This window comes from Sorex araneus, chromosome X (genome assembly GCF_027595985.1).
Source record: "Sorex araneus isolate mSorAra2 chromosome X, mSorAra2.pri, whole genome shotgun sequence".
Classification (NCBI taxonomy): domain Eukaryota; kingdom Metazoa; phylum Chordata; class Mammalia; order Eulipotyphla; family Soricidae; genus Sorex; species Sorex araneus.
In genome coordinates this window covers 221,992,403-222,014,173 of record NC_073313.1, presented here as the reverse complement: position 1 = coordinate 222,014,173, position 21,771 = coordinate 221,992,403, and the positions used below count along the sequence as shown (strand labels likewise).

Here is a 21,771-nt window from a genome sequence, read left to right as displayed (position 1 = left end):
TCAGTCACTTATAGCCACCGATCCTGTTTATTTTTAATGTTTAAACATGTTTCTGATGTCTGGAGTAGTGTACGCTACTTAAAGGAAATAATCATTGATAATGAAAGCAGAGAAAAGGGGTCACTGTGTATATGCCTAAGCTATCTCTATCCAGAAAGAGACTTGGAGAGACAGCATCTGATAAGATAACAGAAAGAAAAAAAACAAAAATAAAGAAGAGCTATTAGGCTAATTGAATGCCAGGAACAATACCCCTTTTGGAATTAAGAATGAAACTATAAACATCTGTTTGCATAGATTAACAGGTATGACCTTGAATGGTAAAAAGTAATTACTTTCATGAAGCAATTCATTATTTTGTTGTCTCCAATATATTTTATAATTACTGAAATACATGTTTACCTTAGCACCAGGAGAACCAGGGAATCCTGCAGTTCCAGGGGGACCGGGTGGACCCTGACAAAGTAAAATACAATTTCAAAGCTTCTAAACAAGGAACTAATAATAGTTAACACTTGTAAGTAAGCGAGTACAAGAATAGCTATATAGATAATAATAAAATTTATTGCTAATGAGTGCATATAATATGGAGAAAAATGTGACAAAACAAAAGGAGAATAAAACCTAAATTTAGGAACACTTTACTACCTATCATTATATACACATTTTTGTTCTACAAATGATTTAATTCTGGAATTTAATTATAAAACATAATTACATAGTTTATATTTTTAATGATCTGTTAATTGTCATGGCTTACACAGGCACACTGGATATTCACTTACATTTTAAGCACCATACAGGTAATAGCAATGGGTCAAGTATATGAAGGAGTGCAATAGTGATTTTGTTTACTCAGTAGAAGTTTGAATCAGTTACTTATAAACAATGTTGAATTTGGAGTCTATTAGAATAATATTTTGTTAACATTATAGAGATCATAGTATATTCCTATGTTTTTATATTTCTGTATAAATGTTATATGTTAGTATACATATGCTATATATATATATTTTTTTCTTTTTTTGGGTCACACCCAGCGATGCTCAGGGGTGACTCCTGGCTTTGCACTCAGGAATTACTCCTGGCGGTGCTTGGGGGACCATATGGGATGCCAGGGATCGAACCCGGGTCGGCCGCGTGCAAGACAAACGTCCTACCCGCTGTGCTATCGCTCCGGCCCCCATATGCTATATATTTAACAATCTATAATATCTCTATTTTCCTAAAGCAAATCTGGTTGGATTAAAAAGTAACTTAGACTTACTGGTTGTCCATCACTTCCTCGAGCACCATCATTACCTCGAGATCCCTAAAAAAGAGATACTTATCTTTATTAAATATTTTATTAACTCTGAAATATTGTTCACAAGCATTAACTTCCAAAACTAATATTTGGTTAAAATTCTGAATTGAGTTGACTTTTCCTTAAACATATTATTATATATCTTAGAGTCAAAATGTGAAAAATATCATTCATACAGTGACTGTATGGCAGATGAGTGTGATTCTGTGTTTTACTAAAATGAATGAGACTTTACTGACTCTCATGATAATCAACACCTGTCAAAACGTATGCACACCAAATCTCTAAAGTATAATAATTGGTGTTCTCTTCTCTGAGTTGCCCTCTCCCCAGCATGTGAGGCCAGCTTCCAAGCCATGGAGTCAACCTCCTGGTACTTATTTCTACTATTCTTGGGTGTTAGTCTCCTACTCTGTTATTCTATATTCCACAGATGAGTGCAATCTTTCTATGTCTGTCTCTCTCTCTCTTTCTGACTCATTTCACTTAGCATGATACTTTCCATGCTGATGCACTTATATGCAAAGTTCATGACCTCATTTTTAACAGCTGTATAGTATTCCATTGTATAGATGTACCAAAGTTTCTTCAACCAGTCATCTGGTTGGCAGTCGGGTTTTTTCCAGATTCTGGCTATTGTGAATAGTGCTGCGATGAACATATAAGTGCAGATGTCATTTCGACTATTTAAGTATAATAATTCCTAAGACATGTATTTCCCTAAAATCATGGCTAAAATTTTATGGAGATAAATTTAAAAGATATTTTCTAGAAAATAAATTTTCCTTTTGCTTTTCAGATATTTTTAATGATGGTTTCTCTTGTTCATATTCCAACACCATACCTGTCACAGTATGCCCATATCCCTCCCCCAAGCTTCCCAAAGCCCTCCCTCTAATTCTGAACAGAATTTGTGGTGTCAGGAACAATACTCACAGCGGCCCCAGGAAGTCCTGGTCGTCCTCTCTCACCAGGAGAGCCTCTTGGACCCTACAGGAACAAATGGAAGGTATGGTTTTACTTTAAACTTGACATGTATAAGAACAGTTGAAAGGGCAGCAAAGCAATCTTTGTGCTAGATGGTTAACAATAAAACTGAAAATTATATTGTAGTAATAGAATTACCATAGGCCCAGGAGCTCCGTTTTCACCTGGCAGACCATTTTCACCCTAAAAACATACAAAATGTTAACTACTCTGTATGACAAGAGCATAAACTTAATAGTTTTAAAAAAATTTTTTGAGGCAATTTCTGGAACCCACAGAAAAGATACACATTTTACAAATATAAAACTTTTTGGTTAGCTTTTTTAAAAATTTATCATAAATGCCAAATTCTGTATTTTGAGAAATCGAAGAAGAAACAGAAGTAATTAATGAATTATTTAAGGATTCTCATTGATTTCTAACCTAGATTATTCAAGCTACTTTCATCAAAGCCTTAATATTAAAAGTATATCAGTTAGTCACTGTTTCGTTCCTGAAACGGAAAATTTAATTCAAATTTTAGAAAAAGTCAAGGCTCCAAATAAAAATCTTATATTGCTTTAGTATTTCAATTAATTTACTTATGGAACTAGGACTTTTTGGTTCACCTTTAATCCAGGAGCACCAGTTTCTCCCTTTTCTCCATTCCGTCCATCAAAACCCTATGAAATAAAAGAAAAAAACAAAACAAAAGCATAGGTTACTAAAATTGACTAATAGTCCTGAATTATTGAACTCTTTACACTGAATTTTTTTATAGCTAGCTTTTTCACATTATGCTATTGGGGTGGGGGTTTCTACAGCACTGCTGGGACCCAGAGACACTCAATATATCATGTGTGGTAGCACATAATACCGTTTTATACATTTATCTAAATAATTTAAAGCAATTTCACATATATTAAAAACTTTTTGATTGATTTTATAGTAAAAATGTTCCAACCTAATTAAACTGTATGTTCCATGCAATTGAAAAGTTGTTGTAACTGAAGAGCGAAAAATACTAGTTTTGTAGTTTTTATTTCAATTAAGTTGACAAATTTTGGACTCAATTCTTAGTAACATATTTTCAGTTTTTTATCTGATAGTGAAGATAAGAAGATAAGTGCTAATCTTACATTTTTTTTCATGAAGTCAATAAATGTATGAAAGCTAATGATTAGAAAAATATAGCTAGTTTTAAGAATGAACCAGGTTGACACACATTCAATTGTGTTATTAAATTGACAAATAAAGCCCAATTAGGTCCATTAAAAAATGACTTACTCTGTGTCCTTTCATACCAGGGAAGCCAGGCATACCAGCAGGGCCTTTGACACCCTAAATACAATAAATTGAAACAATATTAAAGAAACTGCAAATACGATCACAATTCAGTACAGAAATGTCTTTGTTAGTGTAATTCAATTGAATTGTATAATAATTTTCATGCTAAGATGGCTCTGATTATTTCAATAAGTGCATTGAGTGCTAAGGACTTACAGGGGGCCCAGGGAGTCCTCTGTCTCCAGGTCGTCCTGGTCTTCCTGATTCCCCCTAAGTGAAGAAAACAAGAATAGATATGTGCTTTTGGAAGGGAAAAAAACAATGCAGTCAATTAAGGAACAAATTTCTTTGAATTCTTCTCACAAAGGATTGATCAAAATGCTTGGGCTAAGAGTTTAATGGTGAGACATGCTTTCTTCCACCTAGATAAGCTCTCAATAACTCAAGGTGATTCATTACAATAATATTATAAAAATATTCCATGAGAAATTAAATGAGAAAGTGATTTAATGTGAACTGAATCTTCTTAACAGCCCAAACAATATTTGGAATATTTTCTAGTTTGAATTTCTAAAAAAAGCTATATAGCTCTGTAGGTTCAAAGATTTATATGATTCAACACTTCCTTAAGGTATCAATCACCTATTTGGGACCAGTTAATTAACTCAGGAGTTGCAACACATGATTTGCATGCTCAAGGCCCCAATTTCTGTTTCTGGCACCGCATGGCACCCCAAACCCACCAGGTATGACTCAATTGACTCCCAATATCGGAGACCTAGCAGTTCTGTGTCCTTAAAGCTCAGTGTTGAACCATCCAGCTGGGAAGGTTAGACAATGTCAGGAGTGTCCTGGGGGCCCTAAGAAGTTCCTTCAGGCAAAACAACATCAAAAACAAACAAACTCCCAACTCCGTAAGCAAACGAAACTTTGATGTTTTTAAAACGACATAACCTATTCTTTGAACAAGGCTGACTCTTCTTGAAATTCTTACAGAAAATATATGCTATTTAGAAACTGTTGTTAATTTTTTTCTGTATCATCACTCATTCAGTTCTTAAAAACTTACATCTTTTCCAGCAGGGCCAGATGGACCTATAGCACCAGGAGGTCCTGGAGGACCCTAAAAAAGAGAAATAAAAGAAAAAATATTTTATACATTTTTCTTTTAACATAGTCATGTGTATTATGTATATTCCTGGAAGGGACTTCTTTTTAGAAAATACCCTCAAATTTCTATTCATTAAAATAGAAATAAATTAACATTAAACTTAAATTATATCTTAATTTTACTATTAATCTTGATGAAAAATTTAAAATATCATGTATCTATGTTTCATATTACTTATGCATTTATGTAACCAAAGAACATGAGTGTTTTGAAAAACTGAATTCATTTAATATTACATTTCTTCTTTTTTTACACAGTCATGTTATCTTGGAGGGCTTTATTAGATCATATTTATTTAAGCTAAATTAAGCTAAAGTATGAATTAGAATTAGATATGAGATTAACTGAGGGAGCAGGAATATTTAATGTAAATTAACAGACAATTTTGTAGTGAATTTATTTACTAGTAAGTGAATTTATGTAGAAAATGGACAAACCAAGGAATTTCTTGTAAAATATCTATATCATTGAAAGAGTCCAAAAAGAATTTGAAAACCATTTTAACTGTTACAAAAGTTTTATTTAAGTCTTTTAAGTAGCACAGTTTTAATTGGTACTTTTTAGGAATCCATGGTTACACTTTATAATGTGATGGTTTTATATAAAAATGTCAATTTATTAAATGTAGGTAATATGTTACTTACTGAAGGACCAGCTTGCCCAGGTTCACCAGGGGGACCTTGGTATCCTGGAGAACCCTAAAGAATAGAATAATATGTAAATATTTTTATAATTTAATCTTCAAATGATTTAATTATATGCTAGCCAATAAAAATTTGACTTGTAAATTAAATAAGATTTCATTCCAGTTTTAAATATTGAAACCATTTTCAAATGACTATGAAGTTTGATTATTCTATTTTCTTTACTTCATTCCTTAGAAACAGAACTATTTCAAACATTTAACCATATTGCATGCTAAGAAGCATGATTGTTTTACCAAGGTTTCAACTATCAATATCTGTGTGAGGGGAGCAAATACATATGAAATTCCAAAATCTTTGAAGGAATAATTAATTTTAGTTGGATACCTATATGAAATAAGAACAATACTTGCAAGGATAGAAAAATTACAGTAATATATGTGCTAGCTCATATACTTAAAATATATAAATAAAAAATACTACCAAGCTATACTTACAGGAGATCCAGGATGACCAGATGTACCAGGGGGACCGGGAGGACCAGGAGGACCCTAGAATATAAATTTGAATGATTACTATAAATTAAATTAATCAGAAATGCATATGATTCGTGCATCAAAAAGAAGTCTTTATTTGGGAATGATAGGGACATGTATAAAATTAGGACAACTGCATCTAATTATGTATAACTTCATGAAAATGTTTGCTTTTAGAGACCTATAATGACCATCTCAGTAAGGAAATAAATATACTAAGAGAAATTTTCGGGACCAGATAGTACAGAGGAGTGTAAGGTACTGCATAACATAGTGACGCTAGCATGAAGTTTACATGTGCATATGAAAACTACACATGTAATAAATACATATAAATGGTAACAGGATTCATTATTATGCAGAATATAGATTAAACTGAAAAACTTTTAGTGTTGTGCCTTTCTATTTTTAAATACAAATATTAAAAATTTAAAACAATAGACTGAATTCACTACATCACTGTCATCCTTTTGTTCATCTATTTGCTCGAGCAGGCACCAGTAACGTCTTCATTCATCCCAGCTCTGAGATTTTAGCAACCTCTCCTTACTCATCTTTCCCAATGCTGCCCTATTGGAGACTCTTTCAGGGTCAGGGGAATGAGACCCGTTATTGTAATTGTTTTTTGACATATTGAATACACCACAGGTAACTTGCCAGGCTCTGCCATGCAATAGACTGAATTATTTTTTGTAAACCCTTTCCTGGTATGTTAGTGATAGTTGATTTTTAGTTTAATCGAAATTTTTTTATCTGAACCCCCAAAAATTCACTGTTATTTGTGAATGTAGTTGGGTAATATTAGCTGTTATGTTTTTCTTCTGGTAAAGAATGATAAAACAATACACTAACTTCCAGCTTTACAAATTTATTAAATTATGTTAAGATCTATATCAATTTCAGGGGTCTGAATTAAGTTAATCATTTGGATCTGTTGACTAAAATTTTGACTTTTATGATGTTTAAGTCATAAGTATGTGACCCACCGGTCTGGATAGCAATTTTCTATACTCTCAGAGAATCCAGTGCAATATTTCAATTATACTTATGTACCTGCTACTGACAGTGTAATGAGAATTTTCCCTAGTATTGTTCCTCCTGATTCTAAAACAATGTTTTTATATAAAAAGTTTTTAAAATAATTTTGGATAAGACATTGGAAAGATATTTTTTTAAAAAAATTATGAAATATATGAGTGTGGTGGCCTAAGCATGAAGGTAAGTGGACCCTGCATATAGCACTGATTGTATGAAAGTAAAGCATAAAATAAATAAAATGAGAATGTAAAATGAAAGGCAATATGGAAATAAATGAATTAGAAGAGAATGATTATGAAAATACGACAATTTTTCCCGGGTGTAAGAGACTTTTAACTTTTTTGTACAATTCCATAGTATTGTATTATCAGAAGAATAAACATTCAAGAATAAACATTCAAGTAAACTAAACAATGTTTTAAAATTCTGAGAAACTTTTGTACATACAGCTGGGCCGGGAAAGCCTCCTCCACCTCCTCCTCCAGCCTTGACATCATATGAATCGAACTGGGGAGAATAGTTCTACAACAAAGAGAAAAGACAGATATTATTTTTATAAATAGGTTATAATCCTTTACAAATACATAGAAAAGTACTGCATGCAACATCTACCATTCATTGGTAAAAAAAAAAAAAAAACCTCTACAAGACGGAGGGTGTGGTATATATTATTTAATTATCTTGTGTAACATAGACTGGATATGTTAGCACAGTGGGGAGGGCATTTGCCTTACACATGACCAACCCGGGTTCAATTCCTCCTTTTCTCTCAGAGACCTTGGCAAGCTACCGATAGTATCCTGCCTGCACAGCAGAGCCTGGCAAGCTACCCTTGGTGTATTCAATATGCCAAAAACAGTAACAAGTCTCGCAGTGGAGACTTTACTGGTGCCCACTGGAGCAAATTGATGAACAATGGACGACAGTGCTACTGTGTTGCAGCTTAACATAGCTAACTATCTGTAGCTTAAGATATTGGATATGCTACAGAAATACTTCCTTCTGCATCTTTCATCTAATAATGTATGAAATATTAATCCCAAACATTTTACTACAATATATCTTCACTTAAATTATTTTTAGGCAATATTCACAGCTCTAAAAATATAAATCACAGACATTTTGAGACTGAATCTTGAGATTATAGAATCTTACCTTCTCATTTTTAACAGAGAATTGGAGAGGACAACATATTCTTTGAGTAATGAATAATTAAATTAAAAACTCTTATCTCTTGACTTATAGCTAATATATCCAACATATTTATTACCAAATAAATATCCCAAGGAAAATAATCACAAAATAATGGAAAGATGCAGTTAATTACTGCTATTGTACTTCTTTGGGGTACATTTTATTTTGAATTGTAGAATAACCAATAGACCTGTTTGGTTACAACAATAAGAATATATTTGATGATAAAACCCCTGCTTTCTATTCAACTAATATTTAAAAACATTCTTTAATCTCATAGTGACGTGTGTATTTTAGAATTTTTCAAAGCTTCAGAAATAAAAATTTTATTCTCTTTTTGAGTTATCTTTCACATGCGGTGGTTTACATGCCTTTTTGGGGGAGTATTGTACCCTGAACGCTTGACAAGAGCAATTGCTTGAGTTTAAAAATCCTACTGACTTGAAGTCAGTATGGAGTCTTCATTGTTATCCTAGTGCTTTTTATCCCATCTTTCAGAGATTTTTCCCATTATGGTTACAAAGAAATTCTTAAAACTATTTTTTAGAAAGTTATCAAAATTCTTTAATTTTCTAGGATAATTCTTTTGGGAACTGATGGGTTGATTCTTAATTTCATAGGATAATTCTTAGAGATATTAAGGAATCAATGCATCAATGAATAAGGAAACTCATTAGTTTTAAAAGGGGCATATTTTAGTTCTAAAAGACATTACCTGACCACCAGTAGGGCATGATTCACAGATTCCAGGAAGACCGGGAGAACCTGGGGAACCAGGTTGTCCTGGGGCACCAGGATCACCATTTCTCCCAGGGATGCCAGGAGGACCCTGAAATTAAAAAAAAATAGCAGAAAGAACCTGTTATTCACTATAAACCATAGTTGTTATTATAAACTCTATTATTACTATAATTATTACCAAGTTATAGTTTCTCTGCTTTATATTATGAGGAATCAACAGAGGTGATGTTTTTTGTGGGAACTCACAAATCTGTTATTTAAATATTATAAATATTTTCAATGTAATTTATTCTTTTGCATGTTGGCCTACATATACTTCAAATTGACAATAGGAATAAATAAATTAAAATTATCTCTTATGTTTCTGTTTTTTTATGTCATTTAAATATAGGGGGTCTATAGGAAATCTGTGGGTGATAAAAGTTCAAATATGAAAGGTTTTTAGAAGGCAAAAAACTATACATCAAATTATCCCAGAAACTATCATTAACCTTAATTCCTTTCACTGAAGAACATTTACTTACTGGATCTCCCTTAGGGCCTCGAGGTCCATATCCATTAGGAGGTCGAGTAGGCTAATGAATGGAAAAGACAGATAAAATAAGAAAAAAATGGATGGATTTTCTCATTAGGTGTGTTTCAATTTGCATATGCACTTTTTATTTTAAATTGCATCCATTGTCTAGTTTTAAAATGGAATGTACATTATTTTACTTATAATTCAGAACAATTATTTGATAGATATCTTTCATATCCTTTTAAGCTCCTATGATATAGGAGCTATCCATGTATTTCAGTCTGACTCTTGACGGAATATGGCTTTTTCTTTAAACTTACACCTGCTGGAGGCTGTGGGCATACTGCACAACATTCTCCAAATGGGATCTCTGGGTTGGGGCAATCTAATTCTTGATCGTCACATATTATGTCATCGCAGAGAACAGATCCTGAGTCACAGACACATATTTGGCATGGTTCTGGCTTCCAGACATCTCTATCCGCATAGGACTGACCAAGATGGGAGCATCCTCCGTCAATTGCTAGAAAATAAGTTAGAGGGTTGAAATGTGAGTTTTGTTGATGCCAGGATGCTTTCTAACAACCAAGGTGGAAATAGTTTGAATGAATCATTTCTTCATTGTATGAATTGGTGAAAATGCTCTAGTATGTGTATTAAAATAAAATGGTCAAAAATTTGCTTCAACCAAAATCAAGCTTGGCTTTCATTATATCTTAGGTATTGAAATTCCAGGAACGATTAACCATGAATTAATTTAGAATTCCTCAAAATAAAACTGGGTCTCAATTCTTACAGCATTGTGGTTAAATAGAACTATAGTTCTTGAGGATTACTCAAGATAGTTTGTCATGCGATTAACTAAATAAATAAGTTTCTAGACATTTGTAAAATTTTTCAAAGAACAAATAATGTACTGTTTAGTGTTTCTATTTTTGTGAAACAGCAAATTTTCTCATAGCCAAGATTTTTTTAAAAGTCTCTGAAAGAGACCTGCTTGGGTGGAGGTAAGTTGTGAACAAGTATCCTTTCTGTTGCCTGTGGCGAAGAGACATTTGACTGGGTCTTGAGATTTTTTTCTCTCTGGAGTCTATAAACAAAATGGAAATCACTTTTAAGATTTCATAACTATATTTGTCCATAAATGATTTTAAATCATTAATGTCTATGTTAAATGTATTGTGTTTAAGATGTTAAGTGATTTAGAGAAAAATCACAGAGAATGTAAACTTTCAGAACCTATATATTCTACAGAAATTGCCTTCTTTGCTCATTTCCATTTATGTGTGTGCAGATAACTTTAGTGATCTTGTGCAGAAACATTAATGAGACAAGAAGTCTGAAATCTCATTCTTATCTTGTGTTAAAATTTCCCAACAAGATCAATAGCCATTTTTTAAAAAAAGGTATCATTATTCAAGTTGTTAGGACATAAGAATATATTTATTTGCAAAAGTTATTATCATTCTTCCACCGTGTTTGATACAGATCTATGAGAATATTGAAAAGGCAGATTGTTTATAATAGAACAGGGAACTCAAGGCAATGGGGGATGTCGTCACAAGAAAATGAAGAGATTTTGAAACTCTGGTGAAGGGACTGGTGTGTCTCTCTGAAGTTATATAATAATGATTTCAACACTATTGTAAACTATGATAATTCAATTTAAATAAACAAAAATAGTGTTTAAATATAATGTATTAATTAAAAAATTTTCTTTAGGTTTTGGGATCACACCTAGATTTGCTTACTTTTGACTCAGCACCAAAGGATCACTCCTGGTGCTGCTCAGGACCATATATAGTACCCGAGATTGAACCAGGCTCAGCTGCTTGCAAGGCAAGTACTTTAATCCCTGCACTATCTCTCCAGCCCTGAAACTTTAAAAGAACATTCTTTCATGCTTAGTGAACAAGAAAACTGAGTGCCAAAATATTTACCAATATAACTAAAGTAGACCATTCAAATGGTGTCACGTATGCTTTGTTTGGAGAAACTATCTATTTCATATTACTCTCTGTCACTCTAAACAGAACTTACATCTTGCATTTAAGAAGTTCACCAATTGCAAATATAGGTTTGAATGTTTTAAAGAGATAGACTATTATTTAATAAAATTTTATGAAATATATTCTTTCATTTTTGCATAGACTGCTTTTCTTCAAATTAATTATTCAATTTATTTTGTGATGTATTTTTGGTTTTCTAGAAATGAATTATCTAAAAACTTTAAATTTACTTTATATGAAATGATCCAAAGGATTATCTCAAGATAATTTATCTCAAGATTTTCTCATTAGCAATGCTGACTTCAGACTTTAAGGTGCTCAAAGAATATTATTATTGTACAACATGGTAGTTAAGTACTGTATTATGTATTTGAACTTTGTTAAAATTATAATTATTTTACAATATATTCATGTAAAATTATTGTGTTGCATTCTTTATGTACTGTTTTTCCAATTATATTTGACTAAAATGAACAGAAAGGAAAAAAATAAGTATTTATCATAATTGTTTTTATAGGAGTTTAACAAATAAAATCAATGGCTTTTAACAAATAAATTCTGTTATAAAAATTAACTGTTGAATAATGCATATTAGAGACAAATAAAGTTAATAGTGAAACCTAAATTAAGGATCTCATATTTAAAATACAATCTCTTCTTAAGAACTTAATTTAGCTAAACTTAACATAAATAATAAAATGCTTCCATGTTTAAACAGTATTGAAGAAAGAACAAAACCATTAATTCACAAAATATATATGCAAACATATGTTCATTGCAGTACTAGTACAATAGCCAAGATATGAATACAATCCAAATGTCGAACAACAGATAAAAGTATCAAAAAGCTGTGGTATATATAAAAAAAATGGAATATCATACAGCTGTAAGAAAAGATGAATTCTTGCAGTTTGTTGCAACAGCTATGGAATTGGAGGTTATCATGTTAATTGAAGTAAGTCAGAGAAGGACAAATATTACATGATTCTAATAATCTGTAGTATACAATGAGACATAAGAAGGGAATGAGAAGTATCAAATGGTGACAAACTCTTGGGTTCACAACACAACATATAGATTACCAATTAGAGTGCTGGTTAGGTGGGAAATTGGGGGTTAAAAAGAGATAGACTAGAGATAACAGAGCCTTATGATGGATTAATATTGTACATCAGTACTTCTTACACTAATATTATTATAGTCACATTACATAAATTATAATAAAAATGAGGCATAAAAATTCATTGAAGGGCAATAGAAATGTTATGAGAAAAATAGTATTTTTCACCTACTATGCAAAGTAGTAAATAAGCACAATATCAACTTTTAAATTAATATTAAAATACCAATATGTGATAATAAAACACCAATTAAAATCATTAAAATATCAATGTTTTAGGAATTAAAATTGCTAACTAATTTCTTATTTCCAAAACTTAATAGAAATCATATATGGTAAAATTTCTATAACCAGAGTTCTTATTGTGAAGGTTGGTTGAGTTATCTTAGGATTTTCTGTCTTTAAAATGTTGTGTTCTAAGTAAAAGAAGAAAGTTGAATATTTAAAAGTAAGAATTAATGCAGCTTTGTGTATTTCCATAACTTATTTTATGTTGATTTTTTTAAACAGGCCCATCTGTTAATTCAGTTTCCGTAGAAACTTATGGATGATATCAGTGAGATCTGATTTTGTGCATTTTATTGAAAGAATGGAAACTTATATGCAGCTTTATTTTTTTGTTTTGTTTTACATACAAAACATGATTGGCTATATGTTTTACAGGAAGGTAAGTCCCTCAGTCTTATTATCATGTACTAGTTTGTGTGGAAAAACATTTATTTGTCAAAGTCACAAATAGTTTTGTTTGAGAGAAATATAGTAGTTCCCATTTTATTCTCAACTTTGCGTTTCATGGTTTTGGTTGCCTGTTGTTAACTCACATAAAAGGTATTCAATGGGAAGTTCATTATAAATTTTAAGTAGTGCTTCCTTCTGAGAAGCATGATGAACTCTCTTTATTTCCTAGCCAGCAGAATGTGAAGCTTAATCCTTATCCAGCTTTTTCAAACTCCATCGTAGTCTAGCAAAATTAGGTCATAATTTCTACATCATTCAACTCTATCTCAGCATGAAGAACTGTATCATTCTCACATAAGAGAAGGATGACAATACGATATTTTGAGAGGATGCATCTTCGTAGGTTTTACTACAGTCATTTTTCTAACTATTATCAGTCATTGTTAATTTTGTTTTCTTTTGTGCCACACCTAGTGATGCTTGGGAATTACTCCTGGTTCTGCACTCAGGAATTTCTCCTGGTGGGCTCAGGGGACTATATGGGATGCTCGGGATTGAACCCTGGTTAGCTATGTGCAAGGCAAGCACCCTTTGCTGTACTATCTCCAGCCAAGTCATCATTACTTATATATTAATGAGTCTTAGTTAAAGTTGATCATCATCATAGATATGTATATAATGCTAAATAGAGTACTTCTGTGGTTTAGTGATATGTGTGATTTCAGGCTTCCACTAGGGGGGCTGAAGCAAATTCCCATGAATAAGATGAACTACTACAAAATACTCAGCTTAGATAGTTTAAACATTTAGAAATGGAATAGAAAATTTGGTTCAGAAATAATAACTTCATTTTTAGTCTTTATTCCTTTCTATATTAGAGAAGCTTAATTAAAATATTAATTATTTTAAAATGTTAAATAAAAGGCAAATAATATCATTTTATTAATAGATAAGTAATAGACTCAGTAGCTTTTTTATTGTTGTTGCTTAAAATAAAATTCCCTGCTCTAATTTTTAATTAATTTTCAATTCTGTCTCTTATGTTTCTTGTTTCTGTTTATTTCATAATAGGATCCTGAAATATATTTATAAGTAAATAAATATATTTACTCTAATACATTAGACTAAAATGTTGCCTTATTAGGACCTAACTTATAAAGAAAAATGAAGCTATCATGTAACATATCTTTTTTGAGGGGCCACACCCAATGTACTCTGGGTTTAATTTTAGCAGAGATTAAGGATGACACCTTAATTGTCATCCTTTTAATATATAAGGATGACACCTCATATATCTATCAGAGTATCTTTAAAAAATAATAAATAAGTTTTAAAAAGGGAATTTGGAGGAAAGTTTTAACCTATATAAAAGGATAAGTTTTTTTTTTTTTCCTTTTTGGGGTCATACCTGGCGATGCACAGGGGTTACTCCTGGATCTGCACTCAGGAACCACTCCTGGCGGTGCTCAGGGGACCATATGGGATGCTGGGAATTGGGCCTTGTGCAAGGCAAATGCCCTACCCAATGTGCTAATGCTCCAGCCCATAAAAGATAATTTTCTCTTTTTAGGTAAACAGTTCTCTACCATATTAAAAAAAAAACACCTCTCTTTTCATGAACAAGATAGACCGTGTTTAACCCTTTTCCCCACTAAAACCAAACATAAGAACCAAAAAATGTTATCAATCATCTTTTTTATTATTTTTAAGTCACCAATAAGAAGTTTATGTTAAGGTAAATATTATGATTAATATATCACCCTAAAATAATTATAGGGACATAAAATTAAAACTGCTGCATATGTAATAATCTTTTTTGTACATAATGTAATCTGATTAGTATCAAATTATAGTAATATTGGAGATTTTTATTGTGGTTTACAAACATTTCAATTTTACATCTGATAATTTTACACATTAAGTCTCGTCACTAAATCACTAAAAAATTTATTCGTTGCAATAGCTTTATTGCTAGTATTAGAACTAAAAGTGACACAATTTGTATGTCTCCTATATCGTAGATGATGTTTTGAGTGCTTCACATTGTTTGACTTAGTCATACTTCATGCCCGATGCATGAGAACAGCCATGACTCTCATTTTTATACATTAGAAATCTGATACACAGAGACATTAAGTAATTTATCCAAGCTTATGTGGTAAGAGTTGAAGTGAAAATTTGAATCTACCAAAGCTATCTCTGATATTGTTATTTATAAACTATCTTTAATACTACGTTCTATACCCTTTCTGCAATCTCCTGAATAGGTTAGGTTTAAAGAAGTCAACTTCAAAGCTTTTTTTCAAAATGATTTTGAAACCCTGTAATCTTAAAACCAGCCTGAAAAGCAGATTTTTTTTTAAAGGGCAGTGGGTGGAAACAGTTCTCTACCATATCAATTCTGTTTTCAAAACCGAAAGATAATATCTATAGTTGAATCCTGTTGTTTCTTTTCTCCTGTCCCTCTGAAGAAGAGTTGCAGCCTTAAGGCTATTCAAATGACATCCAGACCATCATCAGGATTAAGGTGCAATGAAGAATTCCAGTATATATTTTACCATATCAGAGAGCAGGGCAAGCAACTACAGCAAAAATTAAAATAATGCTTAGGATTTTGCTGTTAATACTAAAACCTATTTAGGAAAGTTCATTAACAAACTTATTTACAAAAAATATAGTTACTAAATGAATCAATTAGTATTACTTTTATTTCCTTAGAAGGTTCCCTTCTAAATTTGGACATTATGAATCTATTATGCATCTCTGAAGAGTGGTTTTTTTTTGTAAATTTTAATTAGCTTGAGGAATACAGTCCCTGTTTGCCATCTTCCAAACTAAATACTGAAAAAACTAAATTTTCATTAAAATAAATGACATTACTCTGAAGAAATACATTTCAGCACTATTTTTTAAAGAAGATTTTGCTGTTAATACTCTAGGTGTCAAAGAAGTCGTACCACATATGACCCCTTAACATGGCCAATAATGATTCCTAAGTGCAGAGCCTTTGGTTACCCTTGAGTACAACAAATTTGGCCAACCACCCTGCTCCCTGCCCCCACCCCTTTAAAAACCAATCAAACAAACAAGCCCTGTCTGGATTCTTTTATCTTTGATATTTACATCTCTTAAGGACCTAAAGTTTTGTCCCTTACTTGGAACTTTTCATTTAATTTAATAAGATTGTACTCTAAATGGCAGTTATTGACCTCAGTCCTGGAAAATACAAGAGTTTTATTAGTTAATCCGAAAGGAATCCACTTCTGCTGTGTTTTCATTAAGCACAGACAGAAGTTTTAGTGGTTAATGTAAGTCCCAAATTGTACTTAGCAAATGGTTTGTGTAGGAAAAGCTATCTCATTTTTTCCATTGCCATCTTGACATGAAACAGGCAAAGTTTCCCCTTTGAAAACTCTAAATATTTTTTATATGCTACGAGCCCCCTCCCAATTCTCATTCTTTCCTTTTTTTTCTTTCTTTTTTTGAGTATGGAAGCCAATAGGACTAAGCTTTATTTTTCCAGGGCAAACTGTTTTACAAGAAACAGTCCACTGAGACATTTCCAGAAAGTTATTGTAGATCTGGACGCTTTGTAATGTTCTTCATATCCAGCAAAGGCAATGATATCTTTCATCTTTAAAACGTTAGCTCTTAAGAAATCCACTGTAATCACTTCAAGGTGGTGATATCATTTGATGTTAAAAAATGAAAGAACTGGGCTACATAAATTTTGGATGTCTGCACTAAAATCCGGCAGTGTGGGAACCATGAGCTTTCAGTAGATGGCACTCTTCTCTCTGAGTGACACCTCAGGATCTGATTTGTGCTTCAGTAAAAGTGAAAGGGGTTTTTCTGAGGTATTATAATCACAACTCCACTCCTAAAAAACTCCCAGTCACCTATAGATTAAGACACCAACCCTGAAATCTAAACTAGTTAAATGTCTCATGATCACTTCCTTTTCTTCTTCCCCAAGAATTATTTGTGCTTTGTGTCTTCATGTATAGTACTATTTAATCCCCAACTTTAAACAGAATATCCATTTGTACATATGTTCTTACGTCACGTGATGTTGAATACTGCAGGGACACAGAGGGAATTCAAGGTATCATGAATGAAAAACACATTTGCATTGATAGTTAACTTAGAATTTATGTTATTACAGACCGATGGTAACATCTGATTGAATCATGAGTCTCTTGTTAAAAAAAATTATCAATTCAAAGTTGAGTCTATCATTTTTCATCTCTGATATATATTATCTCATATAGTTCCTAGCATAGCATCCAATTTTTTGATTTCCCTTTCAAGTACAAAGAGCTATAAAAATAAAACTCAGATACCAGGATTTAATGTGTCTTTGTATTCTCCAGGTTGACAGAAATTTTGTTTCTAGTCTTAGCTCTCATTTCTTAGATTTAAGATGTTAACTAAAAGCACTAAAATATATGAGTAGCTATGCACACTCTTCTAAAAAATTGCTAGTTCCTAGTATCTCCATGCTACATTTTTTCATTATATGCTTCATGTTTAATGTGAGGGACAGCATAAATCTGAAATTTTGAATATTACTTGATTAATTATGACTTTTCTCTCTAAGCATAATGGAAAATAGACTTTTAACATATTCTAAAAACTGGTTATCAGAATCTGTTTAGAGCTACCTAATTATGAAACAGCAAAAAGTATGTATTACATAACCATGCTGGAATCATTGGGTATAAAAATATAAACTCAAAAGAATACTTTTATTTATAATGAAGTTTATCTTTCAGTTTTCATAAAGCAATATTAGAAAAATTGTGCTAACTAGATAGCTATTAAATCTTCAGTGATGAAAGCATATATACCATAGGTCTATAACAGAGAATTTAAAAGTATTTTAAAAGTAACTTACATAGAATTTTTTATCTTCCACAATATTCGAGTTTACTTATAGTCTCTGAACACTTACCATTATAACTGTGTGTGTGGATATTTAGCAATATTTTATCAGTAATATACTCATTTGCTTAGGAAAATTGCATGAACTCTTCATAGGGAAACATTCCTTAATATTTAAAATCTACACATGTGGTATTTCTATATATACTTACAGACTATGAAGTACAGCTGTGTAACTTTTATGTTGGCATTTCTCAGTTGGACACTAGGTGGCAAGTCTTTGTGCTTGAATTTTGGCATGTTTATAAACACAGGAAATATAAAACAGATCACATTTCTCCATTGGTGGAATGGAATACAAGCATAAAATAAAACTTTTACAGATTTGTAAAATGACCAAAGTTCTTTGTGAGAACATGATTTTTGCTCTGGAAAATTTTGGAGTAAACCAGACTTTAGTGTCATTAGAGTTGTACTATTTCTCTTTGTGATTCTCAAGGAGGTAAAAGAAAGCTGTATCCCAGAACTATATATTACTGTCCTCACTGTTCTACATACTCAGCTAACTCCCAAGCACTAACTTACCAGCAGACATTTCTTCCAAAATGTATAGGAACTATAAGATATACTGTCTTAAAATACTTAACCTTATTTTTTTCTGGAATAAAAATAAAATTTTAGATAAAGAAGAGTCAAACAAAAATTCCTTTTACTTCTTTAAACGTAAGAGCATAAAAATGTTTCTGAAAAGTTTCATAGGATTTATTTTTCCATAGCGAAACAGAAAATGAAAAAATATTAAATGAGACTTATTTGAAGGAAAGGCAGTAAATGTATCGAAACATGTGCTTTTCCCCTTTAAAGAGAAGAAAATAGCCAGGATACTTGGAAAAATCCTAACTACAGATCAACTGCATGTGTTTTGCCAATATCTGGAACTGAAAGCAAAGGTTTGTTCTGATAAATGGGAACTCTGGTAATTTTTCAGAAATCAAGATAATTTATGATGTGTGGCTGATGTGGTCATCATTTGGCAGGTTAGTCCGGGACGGAATTGGAGCATCTTCTGGGAGGCACTGATGGGAAGCAAAAGGAAAGAGGCATAAGAGAGGAAGGAGGTTTTAGAGACCTTGGGAAAGAAAGGAGGGGAGGCCAGAAGAAACAGGAAAAAAAATCTGATAGGCAAGGGGATGCCTCCTGTGGGTGAGGGAAGGAGAGATCAGTTAAGAGGAGAAATGAAAAGAGAGGGACTTGCCTCTGAAAGGGTGGGGTGATGAGTGAGTGTAAGAGAGGGCGGAGGAGGAGGAGGAGGTCCTAAGGAGCCAAAGGGGCGGAGTGATAAGGCAGCAGCAGAGAAAGGAAGGGAGAAGAGGTGGGAGGAGGAGGGGGAGTGAAGAAAGAAGGAATTTGGGTGTTTCTTTTCCTTTGTGGTACAGGCTGAATATATCTAAAGAAAGTTTACTGGTGTCCCCCTGCTTCCATATATGACCTGTGAGAACATCAAATATATATGATATTTAAACCCAAACTACTTTTAGAAGATCATTTTTGCACAAGCAATAGCTTTATATGTAATCAGTTTTTAAATGTACAAGTAGAGATTACTATGCAATTACTTCTAACATCTTTAACTTTAGCATTTAAATATTTCTAGAAAAGTTTGCATTTAACTTTTTCAATTATTTCATAATCTTGAGAAACATGAATTAAATATTTTCACTCAATCAAATAATGAGAAAAACATTTTTAGCAAAATTAGAGCACAAAAATGATTGTTTTTATTAGAAAATACAACAAACCAACCTTTTAAAGTGAAGTGGTACTGCTAGTATCTTTACCTTATTTACAGAAAATTAAAAAATTCCTAATGGAAATATATTTTTAAAATATTTTCTTATTAACGTGAGTGCTTTTTAACTGTAAAACATGCAGAAAACACTGAAATTATTGGAAAATATTTATTATACAATCATCCGACTGCTTAAAACAACAGAAACAGTAATGATAAAATGCTTTTAACATTTTGCCATATGTAGAAAACATTTAAGATAATATCTTCTTTCCATTTTGCAGAAATGTATTTAGCAATTCTAATAATGTTTAGTATTTTCCCATGACTATTCTCAGTGCATGGCATTTTAAAAAGCATTATCTTATTGGGAAAACAACTTTCAGCATTATATCTTTACAAAGATCCCTGCGTACAAAAAGAGAACATTCAAAGTATTACAAGAAACCAATAACTTCCAGACTGCCTAGGGAAACATTCCAAGATGTTAACAATCCAGGAGAGGAGTTTTATAAAGGCATTTTAAAAGTTTCCAGTGCTGGTAATGTAAAAATAAGGTAGTTCAAGAACATCTTTATCTTAAACAACAGGAAGAAATAGGAATACAAAAATGACAATATTGTTTTTAAACAGATGTGACAGACACCGTCAACCTTTCGGTCAATTCTACGAATCACAAGTGGAAGCTTATGGAAGAAATTATCTTTTAGAAAACCCATTTTCCCTTTATCCCTTTTTGTAGAGAAAAGTTAAGACAGAAGCCCCATAAAGTTTCTTGAAATCAGTACCTACTCACCTTCTTGGGTCTGTTGTGCCAAAATAAGAGTGGGTTGAAGCAGAGCAAGAAGTAACCAGGTCCCCTTTTGCACAAAGCTCATCATGTCTAAACATCAGACATGAGACTCTTTGTGCAAGAAGGAGAAAAGGAAAAAGCAGTTCAAAGTAGCACCATCAGTTGTTCCCTGCCCTTCAGCACCGGGCCCGTCATAAAACTCAGCCACTAAGATTCCTTTGCTTTGGCCTTAAATAGGAAAAAGTTTGGCTTCCCTCACTTTCCAGCCCCTTTCTGAAATATGAGAGCAGCACCCATCCCCTTAGCAGTGAAAGAAATGATTAATATTTCTTTTTCCCTTATAGAAGACGCAACCAGAAAAGTAAAAAAGAAAAGAGCACATCTGGAGCTTGTGTGCATTTGTCTATATATAAGTTTAGAGCATGTTTTAGTCATATATATGCTTGTGTAATTTAAGAATATGTACCAAACATTGTTTTGCCTTGGGTTTTAATATAAAAATTAAATGCATGTCTTTTTAAAATTTCCTTTTGCACCACTTAATGACTGTATAATTTTGAAAAATTACTTGGTTCACTTTTCCTGAGTAAAGCTAAATTGCAAACCTTATCTTCCTATGAGTTTTTTTTTCTTTTGAATATTGAAATTTTGCCAGAATCCACCCTAACTCAATTTAAATAGGGAACTGCGAAAGAGTAACTGAAAGAAAAGCTTCTATTTGTCCCTTCCACTCATCCACCCACTCTGTATTCTGGAAGTTCAATTTCAGGCAAATGTCAAAAGACTAAGCATCTGAACTCTCTCTTGAATGGTTTATTAAAAATTAGATGATTATCTGTAGCTGTTTTAATTTCACATCAATTTAGTTAGTCAACCAAATAGTGATTTCTTCTGAGTTTTCTGATCTTAGGTTGATTGTGAAAGCTGAAACAGGGTTTTCTGGAGAAAATTTTAGCCTTTTTATGTTTTACTTGCAAGAAACATGATGGGAAGGAATTTATCAGATGAATGATCACAAAAGTACAAGAAGACCTTCTCAGTTTATTTTAATTGGTATAAAACTACTATAAACAGTACTAAATTTAGACTTTCGTATGT

At 32.1% G+C, this 21,771-nt stretch overlaps 1 protein-coding gene across 1 annotated transcript in view; it reads right to left on the bottom strand.

The window, feature by feature from the left end:
- The window catches only part of COL3A1 (collagen type III alpha 1 chain), a 40,981-nt gene extending 20,220 nt beyond the window's left edge, over positions 1 to 20,761 (bottom strand). Inside the window, exons 1-15 of the mRNA XM_004601217.2 lie at positions 20,677 to 20,761; positions 9,721 to 9,923; positions 9,408 to 9,458; positions 8,858 to 8,971; positions 7,396 to 7,470; positions 5,872 to 5,925; positions 5,375 to 5,428; positions 4,629 to 4,682; positions 3,776 to 3,829; positions 3,560 to 3,613; positions 2,902 to 2,955; positions 2,432 to 2,476; positions 2,243 to 2,296; positions 1,268 to 1,312; positions 403 to 456 (exon numbers count right to left, since the gene is read on the bottom strand). Coding sequence (XP_004601274.1) covers positions 403 to 456; positions 1,268 to 1,312; positions 2,243 to 2,296; positions 2,432 to 2,476; positions 2,902 to 2,955; positions 3,560 to 3,613; positions 3,776 to 3,829; positions 4,629 to 4,682; positions 5,375 to 5,428; positions 5,872 to 5,925; positions 7,396 to 7,470; positions 8,858 to 8,971; positions 9,408 to 9,458; positions 9,721 to 9,923; positions 20,677 to 20,761 — 1,050 coding nt within the window. The remainder of the gene's footprint in view (positions 1 to 402; positions 457 to 1,267; positions 1,313 to 2,242; positions 2,297 to 2,431; positions 2,477 to 2,901; positions 2,956 to 3,559; positions 3,614 to 3,775; positions 3,830 to 4,628; positions 4,683 to 5,374; positions 5,429 to 5,871; positions 5,926 to 7,395; positions 7,471 to 8,857; positions 8,972 to 9,407; positions 9,459 to 9,720; positions 9,924 to 20,676) is intronic.
- Between the last annotated feature and the right edge of the window lie 1,010 nt (positions 20,762 to 21,771).